General features: G+C 46.8%; 1 protein-coding gene across 1 annotated transcript in view; it reads right to left on the bottom strand.

The window, feature by feature from the left end:
- Positions 1-4,672: 4,672 nt before the first annotated feature.
- FHAD1 (forkhead associated phosphopeptide binding domain 1) overlaps positions 4,673-11,246 on the bottom strand; it is a 134,596-nt gene continuing 128,022 nt past the window's right edge. The window contains exons 30-31 of the mRNA XM_019639688.1: positions 10,556-10,609; positions 4,673-5,191 (exon numbers count right to left, since the gene is read on the bottom strand). Coding sequence (XP_019495233.1) covers positions 5,099-5,191; positions 10,556-10,609 — 147 coding nt within the window. The 3' untranslated portion in view covers positions 4,673-5,098. The remainder of the gene's footprint in view (positions 5,192-10,555; positions 10,610-11,246) is intronic.

An 11,246-nucleotide genomic window follows, 5' to 3' on the forward strand; every position in this document is an offset into this window, starting at 1 on the left:
CATAGTGATGACAGAGACTCTATAGTCCACAAAACGAAATGGCGCTTTACAGGAAAAGGGCTTTTATGGCCTCGCCCTTTATAGAAAAAGTGTGCTGACCCTACTTCATCGAATAGATAACCAGCGGGTTCCGGACTTCGGTGAGGAAATTGATACAGTAGAGCAGTTAAGGGTACGAAAGCTGAGTTCTGACGCTCTTGATCTCGGGCAGGTTACTTATCTACTCATCGCTTTCACAGGTAAAACACTCAGGGAGGGCTAAGTGGGGTAATGTTTGGACCATGCTTAGCGCAGTATCTGATGGCTGGCAAGGATACTATCAAAAGTTTGCTATTATTAGCTATTAAACTTCAACTGTTGAGAGTCACAAAGAAACTTCCAGAAGAGGGTCACTGCTGTATGCAGCATTCTCTACAGAATGCCCAGCAGTGATCCCATAGAAAACTGAAAAAAGGGGATGTGAATACCAAAGGTGAGCTCTCCCTCGCAACATACCCAGTGAATTAATGATTCCAACCCCTTTTCGAGAAAGCAGCAGATCATCATGGGAAAAGAAAGGGGAGCAAAGGTCAAGGCCATGAGGTCTAGCACAGTAGTGAGCACATGGCACATAGTAGGCACCCAGTATTTGTTTCCTGAATGAAGGCTGGTTGTTTAACTGGAAAAATGATTTATCAGTCAAAGAGCACCTCTGATTACTACGACGATAAGGCCACAGTTAGCCAGAAGATAAAATTCTCTGCTTCCTATATCTTAGGGTCTTAGGAATGAAAGCAATATGCTAAAAAGATGAGAGAAAACCCAAAGCAAGGAGCCTGCGAAGACTTCCCACCCTAGGATGGGAGGCATTGCTTGTGACGGATTCCTGGGGGACAGATGGGCAAAGGAAAATGTTTAAAAACAAAAGCAGGCACATAAGGTCATGAATTGGCCCAAAATAACTTGGGACACTGAGCAGACGGATGTAAGCGGCACATCTTGATGGAAATGAGGCCAAGTAGATAAGCTGAAATACTCTACCCTCACCGGGCACCCTAACTCCTGCTTCGGGAGGCCTCGGCACGGCGCGGACTAGAGGAACACATTAGCACTAGCAGGTTTGGGGTTTCCGCTCATTGACTGTGTACTGCTTTCATTCCTAAGACCCCCCCGCCAAAATTGGACACCACTCCACTTACCAGGAGCACACTTCAGAATGCAGCTCCGGAAGCTATTTTTTTTCCCCCTCCTCAGACACTTCATGACTCTGGTTTCCACAACAGCAGGCACTGGTGACTCTGCCAAGTTGCTAGAGAAGGGCACCTTATCTGCAAAGTCACGAATCCAGGAAACCAAATGGGCTGCCGTTGGCGAGGGTGGAAGGAAGTTGTTTGTCTTAAGCTTCTCGGGGAATCAGAAGATTGGAGGGTTTGGGGACTGCAGGTCCCCTGTTGTACCTTGATACAACCTCAGGGGAAAGGTTGCTGGTAGCTTCGCAGAGGAGGCTGCATAGCAGGGTCTTAGCAGAGGCCATTTTGGTTGCAAATAACAGAAACTGAAACCAGCTGGAACAAAAAGGGGGCTTCTGTTGGGGAAGAGAAGCCAGCTCCCGATTGTCCTGACGCTTCAGCTTGCTTGCCCTTCGATTCTCTAACATTCCTTGTTTCCTTTCAATAAACTCCCCTCCTGCTTAACTCAGCCACAGGAGGGTTCTGTTTTTTGCAACCAAAGAATCTTGAGTGATACAAAGGGTCCTAGTGGAACCCAAGGGTATTGTTAGCATTGGAACTGGCCTCCCGAAGGAAAGAGACTGGGGACCAGAAAGTTATCAGGGATCAAGGTTAAATTTCTCCTTTGTTATCAGTTGGAATGCATTCAGCTTCCGCTAACAGAACACTGGACGTGGGTAGATTGTAAAAATTTGGAGCTCCTTCCAAACGGACTCTGGCCATGTGACTTGCTTTGTCTGATGGGGTATTAACACACACAAGGCAGACAGAGACTTGAAAAGTGTTTGTGCTTTGGGGCTTGCTCTCCCCTGCTGCTCTTGGGAACCTGTGCCCGCCACACATGAAAGAGCCCAGGCTAGTCAGCTGGGTGATGGGAGACCATGCCAGGCATAGGCAAACTGCCCTAGCCGAGGCCTCTCTAGACCAGGGTTTCTCATTCTTGACATTTTGGGTCGAATCGGTCTTTGTTGTGGGGACTGTCCTGTGCTCTGTAGGATGCTAAGCAGCATCCCTGACCTCTACCCACTAGATGATAATAGTACCCCTCCCCCCCCAACTGTGACAACCAAAATTGTGTACAGACATTGCCAAGTGTCCCCTGGGGGGCAAAACTGCCCCTGGTTGAGACCCACTGTCTTAACCCAACTTGCCTAATGGTGACCAGGCATGTAAATGAGGCCATTCTAAACCATCCCGCCCAAGCCAAGCCAGCCCGGACCAGGACCAGTGCCCAGCTTGACCCCTGGAATCATGGGAAGTAATAAATAGCTGTCATTGTCAGTGCCTACAGTGACTTAAACTGGTAGGGATTTGTTTTACACAACAGGAGGTCTAGAGGTAGGCAGTTCAGGCATGGCGCAGAGGGCCCGGATGCAGCCCAGGCCCTTCTCATCTTTCCACTCCATTGTCCTTGGAGGTGGGCTTCGGCCTCTTACGTGTTGCCTGATGATCCCAAAGGTGGCTGATCCAGCTCCAAGGCTGAGCTCCAGGAGACAAAGAGGAGGCAAGGCAAAGGGATGAAGAGCAAAAAGCTCTCTCCTAGGGAAGGCTTGCCTTTTGTTCCAGAAGAGAAGCCCTCCCCAATGTCATTGGCCAGAACGGAGCAACATGGCCAGCTCTAGCTGCAAGGGAAATCAGGTGTTTAGCCTTCAGCTTACATCGTAGCAGGAGGCGATGCCTAAGGGGCTCGTGGCATCTGCTGCACTGTCTCTCTGGGGGTCTTGGTTTCTTGTCTCTCCTTGTTGCACGTCTACCCCAGCCCAGCGTTCTCTCTCTGAAGACCAGCTTTGTTTCTCTAAACATAAGAGGGGAAAGGGCCACCCCAGCCCTGGAACTGCATCAAGTCTCTCAGCTCCAGCACCACTAATGACTTGCGTGGCATCCCAGAGTCCCACTTAGGTATCTACTGCTCAGCCAACCAGCTGTGGCCAAGAGAGAAGTATTAGGTAGAGCAAACCTGATTGGGGGGGTGGTACATTCTCAGGGAAAAGGGTGTGTGGCTGAGGAGACACCCAAAAAACTAGCTCAAGAAGTGAAGAAAAGCAATTGCCATCATGGGTTGTAATGTTCATATGATCAAAATTAACACGTCCTTTGAAAGACCTAAAATACAGTGGAGTCACATAGGCATTACATTTTACTTATGCAAATTCAAATATACATGTTCAACCAATAAATAACATACTTTTTTTCCCGACACAGTTTGGCTCCCAAACATGAACCAACTGCTTAAACGTCTCCTAACCAAATGATCTTTTCTGGTGCTGGAGAAAAAGTTGCTATTTTGGACTTTTGGAATACAGTACAATATAAATAAAACCATATTCTTTATGGAAAACTTCCAGAATTTCCTAGAGTATTTTTCAGATAAGGTAATGTTCACCTTTCTCACTGACTTCAGATCCTAATCCTGTGTGTAAGATGTACCTTCAGTGGAATATCACACAAAGAAATTTTCCTATTTCCTTTTAGGTTTTGTTTTTTTTTAAAGATTTTATTGGGGAATTGGGGGAGGAGAACAGTGTTGGGGAATTGGGGAAGTGGAACAGACAAGCTGCTGTCCTTTTGTTCTTCAGTCTCGTTGTGGAGGACGTCGCTTCACTGGCCCATGTTGGTATTATCATTGCGCTCTTCCTGGGTGAGGCAGTCGCCCTCTGGCCATTGGATGGCCACTCACAGTGGCTCAAGGCAGCTCACACCAGCTGCCGGCCAGCCCCACTGCAGCCTATCCTGTCACCGGCGACTCACGGCAGCTCAGCTCCAGGTCGAGCTGTTGTTCAGCATCTTAGCTGTAGAGGTCGCAGCATCACTGGCCCTCATGTGGGATCCGAACCAGTGGCCCTGCTGCTCAGAGCTGGCGTCTCAAGCCAACTCCTAACCAACATGCCTCTTGGCTGGCCCTCCTTTTAGTTTTAGTTAGTATAAAGAATGTATTTGGTTTTGAAATATCAAAATATTTTTATTGTGGCTTTTTAAAAATAAAAAAATGATATTCGTGATTTTTGGCTCTTCCTCTCCTTTTGTTTGGCAGTCTTGGCCATACAAGAGAGGCAGTGAGAGGATGGCTGGCTGGAGAGAGGGCAGAACATGAGAGAAGCAGAGTGTGGAACAAGGAAAATGAGTGCCCCTCCACACGCAACGAAAAAGCAGTGTGTCCACCTGGGCAGCGTGTCCTCTTTGGTGACTGGGTCCTTGGACTGTCCTTATGGCCTGGGACTTGAACTACTGGGCCATCTTGGGGTAGCAGAATGGGAAGTATGAGATGGAATTAGAAACCTGGGTTCCAGTCTCGACTCTTGAATTTATTAGCTGTGTGATTTTAGCCAGGCCACTTAACCTCTCTGGGCTTCAGCATCCTCATCTGTTAAATGGGAAACATAATACTAGGTACCTCCCAGGGCTTAGGGGAGGATTAGATGAGAACTGCCATATAAATGTTAGTCTTTACTATGGAAGCGATAAAGTGAATTGGCATTCTAAATTTATTATAATAAACTCCGATGTAAATGCATGATACCATGGTCCCAGTGTCAGTCTTGGGTTTCCTTAACTGTGGGTTTCTTGGCGCCTCTTGGTTGTGTGATGTGTGAGTATGTCACGACTCAAACGTGGAACTACATAATTGTATCTACCAGGCCTAAGAGTCTGGGTTTCAAACCTATATTCTTCATGTATGTATACATTCATAGGTATTTTAAAAAAGAACCCCTTTCGCACTCTCCAAAATACAGCATTGTGCAAAACACAAGTCTAGGAAACAACACACTAGGGGAACAACCTTTAAAGTCCTATAAAAGCATCTTAGTATTTTGACACAGAAGAGTCACACTGACTCACAGGGGGTGATGCGAGGCTGGGTGGGATGCCATTTCTAGCTCCTTCCACCAGCCTTAAAGAAGACTCTGGCTGGATTTGCTGGAAGATTCTCTCTTCAGCGTCTCTCTTTTTCGGTCCATCTTTGGGCTGGCTTTTCTGGCTCCAACCTTCAATGAGCAAGAGAAACAAATGCACAAGCTCTATAACTGCAGCGAGATCCAAAAACTTTCTGCTCAAATGATTTTTTTTCTTTTCTTTTCTACTTAAAATGTTTGTTGTAAAAAAACCCCCAAACCTAGATATGAACAAAAGGAAGCTAAAGTGATCCACCATTATCACACGACCCAAGGGAAGCATTATGGTGTCCATCCTTCCAGATATACAAGCAACGTTTTCCCTTTTCACATTTTCATGTTTTCTTTGAGACCAGGAGCTTCTTAGGATGGTCACATTCATTTTGATGGAGTTTCTTTCTCCCGAAAAGCTGTTACTGAACTGCATGTATCTTATGTCTTTGATGTCACTGGAGGACAAAGTGCAGGCTATTCCAATAGGGGGTGTCTTTAGCCTTTTTCTGAGCACGGCCCCTCCCCCCTCCCAGCAGCCATGTGTGTGACCTGAGTCCTGGTCATAGTTGACTGGACACTTGGTACAGTCTGGGCTTTTCAGATGATCACACTTAGGATTTGGGGTTAATGGACTCTGAGGTGCTATTTACTCCCTGGGCTGGTCCTTTGAACTGGGGGACCTTGAGGTCATCTCTTCCTGTCACATGGCTGGAGAGAGATCAGCAGAGATATGGAGGGATGCAGAGAGGAGACATGATGTGTGTGTGTGTGTGTGTGTGTGTGTGTGTGTGTGCACATGTTTGTGTGTGTAAGAGACATGGTGCCTGGGATCTGACACCTTAACCGTTTTCTTTTGCGGCCAGACTCTCTTTCAACCTTTAGTTTTTATGAGATACTCACTCCACTATCTTTATAAAAGCACCTCCTTCTGTCTGAATAGGTTTCTATTAATTGCAACCCAGGAATCTCTCTCACATCATTCTGCACCTACTGTAGATAGATTGTAACTTGCAAATTTCTTTCCAACAGGCTTCAAATTTTAGCCCTACTTCCTGCACATTTTGACCCCAACCATGAGGACACACATGCCCCTGGGGGAAGAGGTCTATGCATAGTGGAATTTCAGCTCTGCCACTTACTATGTGACCTTCGGTTTCCTCATATGTCAAATAGGAACCAGAATATCTGCCCTGTCTTCCTCGGGGGCAGAGAGAAGGTTCTGGGTAGCTTTCAATGAAGGGTGCTATTGGACCATCTCTTGAGCTCTGTTCACTTTAAAGCAGGTTTAAGCATCACCTCCTGAGACCCGGCCAGTGGCTGGCTGCAGTCCTGGTGTGTCTTGAGACTGCGTTCCAAATCATTTCAGACTGAGAAAGGCTAACATCTCTACACTAGCCCAAAAAGTGTATCTTGGTTGGAATGCCAGGGAAAATGAAAACTGACAGCAAATGTCAGAAAGCTCTCCCCTTGAAACCACTTTTCCTTGATAGCCCTTTTTATTTGATTCTCAATAAAATTGCTGGCTGTGGATGGTTCCCAAATGCCAGTGCCCTGACCCAGTGTGGGGCTGGCTGCCAGCGAGTTTGTTAAAAGTAGAGTCCCCAGTTCAGGGTCCCCGCCCCCCCTGCCTCCAGATCTGCCAGGAGGTTGGGGTAAGAAGCACCAGGCAGCAAGCTATGGTCCACTTTTTTGAGAGACAGGATGGGGACAGCAGAAGGCAGACAGGATGGCTGATGAGAATAGGAAGAGATGGGGAATGGAATATGTGAAAATGCAAATGTGGGCAGGGGAAACCTGGCAGGGACCACCCTGAACTGGGGTGGGGACAACAGGGGAGTGCCATGCATTCAGCTTGGATGTGTGGACGTAAGAAACCTGCAGAGAATTTTTATGAGCTTATTTGAGCCAAACTGATGACAATTGCCAGGAAGCAAAATCTCAATGGACTGAGAAAATGCTTCAGAGAATGGCAGTTTTGCAGCATATTTTACACATTAGAATCAAAGGAGGAGACGTAAGGAGGGTTACAGGAAACCCACTGGTGGTAGGTTAAGGGGGCGGGAGAAAGCAAAGTGGGGAGAGGGGGCATCTCAGGGATTGGGTGAGAAGTAAACCGGAGGGACACGTACTGCTGTTACATGGGTGGATACAGGACAGTTAGTAACTAACATGTACAGCGCATAGAGATGGTATGCGGGGAGGAACAAAAAAAAATTGGGGGGGTCTGTGGTCTCTGCTCTGGTGTGGAGGGTGTGCCCTGAGGGGTCTGGAAAAAAGACTGCATTGATATTTCAAAGGTATGTTATCTTAGATGCAAAAAGACAATAGACAGACTCACTTCAGGTAAAGATCGACCTTTGTCAAGGATGCTACAGGCCTAGGATGGGACTACCTGCCATGACCCGCTTTTAGTTAGGAATTCTTATGTTCAGTCCATCCTGTGCAGTTACTTTCAGTCTCTGAGTTCTTAAGGCCCGCCCTGAGCTTGTCAGGTTTAGTATGTGACCCCTTTTTCATCCACAGATGTTTGGAACCACATGGCTCACCTTGAGACTGGAAAAGCAGGGATAGAAGCCAGTCGTTAAAATGGTGACACCCAGGTGGAAATTCACCCAAAACACTGGCATGGCCACTTCAGGCAACTGCCAGCGTCAGCTCTAGGGAAACCACCCCCCTCCCTCCTCCGCCCCCACCACCACCACCTCAGGCCTTGGTTTCAACACCCCCTCTTCCGGGAGGCCTTGCCTGGTCCTTGGACTGGGCGGGTCCCTGTGAAATAGCTCCTGAGCTCAGTCTCCTGGCCTCTGTCCTCAGAACAGTTTGTACAAAGGAATTCTTTCATCATTATTATATTTATTTATTAAAAAAAAATGTGGCCCAAGAATGTAAGCCAGAAAAGCAAGCAGTTTTGTGTGTTTCTTCATTGGTCTAACCAGTGTTTCTCACCCTTATTTTCATTATCATTCCCCCCTAAGGAGGCTTCTTAGATATTTTTTTCTGGATTGCTCCCACACCCATTAAATTTTTATGCTACAGATAGAACTGTATGTGTATCTGTGCTTTATGAGGTGTGATCAAACAATACGGTGAATGTTTAAGTAAAAAAATGTATTACAGTAAAAGACGCATTGCCCTTAATTCCCCTCAAAATATTCCCCTTGCTTCGAACACACTTGTCCCAGTTTTTGCCACTTTCTGAAGCAGTTCTGGAAGTCCTCTTTCGTGAGTGTCTTTACTTCATCCTCCATCATGACAATGTTCCGTGTCACACATCGCTTCTGGTACGTCCATTTCTGTCAAATAAAAGCATTACGGTGTGTCCTCATCCACCTTATTCACCAGATCTGACACCGTGCGACTTCTGGCGCTTCCCCAAAGTCAAAATGATTCAGGACATCGAGGCAGCCATGACAGCGCAACTAAAGACACTCACGAAAGAAGACTTCAAGAACTGCTTCAGAAAGTGGCAAGAATGATGGGATAAGTGTGCTCCAAGCCAGGGGGAGTTTTTTGAGGGGGATTAAGGCAATAATGTCTTTTACTGTAATACATTTTTAAAAATTTAAACATTCACCATATTTTGTAATCACACCTCGTATACATTTTTTTACTTCAAAGTATTTTATTTTTCAACTACAGTTGACACTCAATATTATTTTATATTAGTTTCAGGTGTGCAGCACAGTGGTTAGACATTTATGTACCTTACGAAGTGATCTCCCTGATAAGTCTAGTACCCACCTGGCACCATACACAGTCGTTACAATATTATTGACTATATTCCCTATGTTGTACTTTACACCCCCATGTGCTTTATACATTAAAATAATAATAATAAAAATTTACATCCTCTCAGGGGTGATACTGTTGCCACTGAGAATTCATGACTGAACCCCGACATCTGGACAGTATCTGCCACATCATAGGCTCTCAGTAAATATTTGTTGAATGAGTCAGGGCTGGGAGAGCACCTTTTGCTTTACTCATCTATCCCCAGTGTCGAGCTCAGTATGTGGCCTAGACTAGGTATTCAATAAATGTTTGTTAACTAGAGTATTTTAGCATACAGCTGAAAAAATACTTAGAAAAGACTGTTAGCTGCAATGAAATAAAAATCAAATCAAATCAATGAATGGTATTTTGGAGGACAGAAAACAAAAACCCACAGGGCCTTCCACAGGGCGGGGCTGCCGTTTTTGAAGCTTGCGAGAGATGGAGACTTTTATGAGTGGGCAAGACCGGAAGAGCCGATTTTCCATGGCCTGTCTCTTCCAAGGTGGTCACGACGACTCCATCTCCCTAAGGACTCAAGGCACGCTGCGGAGCTTCCAAGCTACACTTTGCAAGGAACTTGGATGAAACCCTTCTGTACCGAGGACGTCCTGGGCACCAAACTTCTAAGTCTGGGCTGGAGGGCTGGAAGAACGGGGAGCATCCTTTGCTCTTAGCCGAAGTAGCACTGTCTGCCTGCATTGCGATAAGCCCAGAGGCGGCCTGAAATTCCAGGGGCTTCACCTCTCAGACAAGCACAATGTTCCTACAAAGTCCAGGGCCCATCCTGATATCTCCTCTGTCATCTTACACCCTCAGGTGGTCCTCAGACAAAACCTAGTGGTGGGGCCGTTTCTGCCTGCTCCCCGTTCAACCATGTATCTGGATGAATAAGCGACCAGCCTCCCATTCATTCCTGCTTTGCAGGGGGCAGAGGTCTCAGATCTAGGGGCGCCATCAGGACGCTCTCAATCCCCTTAACGTCCTGCTCTGTCTGGGTGGTAACCACCTTCTAGTCTTACAAGTGTGTTGGTTGAGAAGAGGCTTCTATTCTCCAAAAATGTCCCTTACCTAGAACAATTTTATTTTTTCCAGCAGTAATTTCATTGTCTCAGAATGACTGTGGCCTTTTATCAAACTTGACTGCATCTCCGCTCTCTTATTCAACTAACATGTGCTCGCTTTTAAGCTTCCTGAGAGCTTGCGTCTCCTGTCTGCAAAGTGGGGATGTGGGCTGGGTCCATTCCAGTTCTAGGGCTGAATTGTGAATGGCAACATTTCAACGTGTTTTAGATTTCAGTCTTGATTCCCAACTCTTAAAAAAAGATGATTCTAAAGGATGCTTCCTTGAAAGTCAAGAGAAAACCACCAGAAATGTATCAGGTTTATTACTTGAATGTTTATTACCTCAAGGAAGCCAAGCAGCACTCACCTGGGTGTCAGCTCTCCTACTTAGCTGTGTGGCTCTGGACCAATCACTTAAAGTCTCTGAGCCTTAGACACCTCGTTGGATAACTGGGGATAACAACAATACCAACCCCATAGGGTTGTTGTGAAGATTAAATAATGCCTATTAAGTGCCTAGCTCTGCGCCTGACACACACCAAATGCTCAGTACATAACAGACATGGGGTTACTGTCAACTGGGTTTCCTGCTGACGTCCCACCATCTCCTCTCTTCTTCTGGCTCACCTGGAAACTGGAGTTTTGCATCTTGTTCTTCACCGTCTCTACAAGCATTCGCCTCTTTAATACAGAAAGAACATTGATACCATTTAGCTTATGTTCTTCTTTGACTTTTGCATCAATGAAAAACAGATTTTTTTTCTCAATGTTCAGATGCCACCCATTTGGATGGACTGTTGGGCCTTCCTAGGGACAAGGGGTGGGGTGAGAATGTGGGTCTGCAGATGGGGGGCATGGCTTTTGGGCACTGCTGCACTGCCCTGCGGAGCTCGAGGGGTCTCTGTTCCAGATTCCAGAGGAATCTGAGAGGAGGAGGCTGGTCAACCGAGGGGCCCTCGAGGAACACTGGGCCTCGCTTGGACGACAGATCTGCTTTAGCTGGAAGCAGAGCCTCCCAGGTCAGCGGAAGAGGCTGCAGACCTCCAGCGGGTTTCCACCCAGGCCTCCCAGGGCCCAGGCACGATGGAAGCCACAAGCGTAACCTCCGTGTTGGGGACAGTGCGGGTCTGTTTGGAAGCCAGCGACACCAGGAATCTGGAGCTTGCTGTCCCCCTGAGCTTTGATTAATGTTGCTGACCCTGCTCTCCTCAAGACCCCGCATCTCAGGGACAGTTTGCTGAAGAAAGAGCATCCCCTGGGCGCTGGGGACAAACAGAGAGAGAGAGAGAGAGAGAGAGAGAGAGAGAGAGAGAGAGAG

This window comes from Hipposideros armiger, unplaced genomic scaffold (assembly GCF_001890085.2).
Source record: "Hipposideros armiger isolate ML-2016 unplaced genomic scaffold, ASM189008v1 scaffold_46, whole genome shotgun sequence".
Taxonomy (NCBI): Eukaryota; Metazoa; Chordata; class Mammalia; order Chiroptera; family Hipposideridae; genus Hipposideros; species Hipposideros armiger.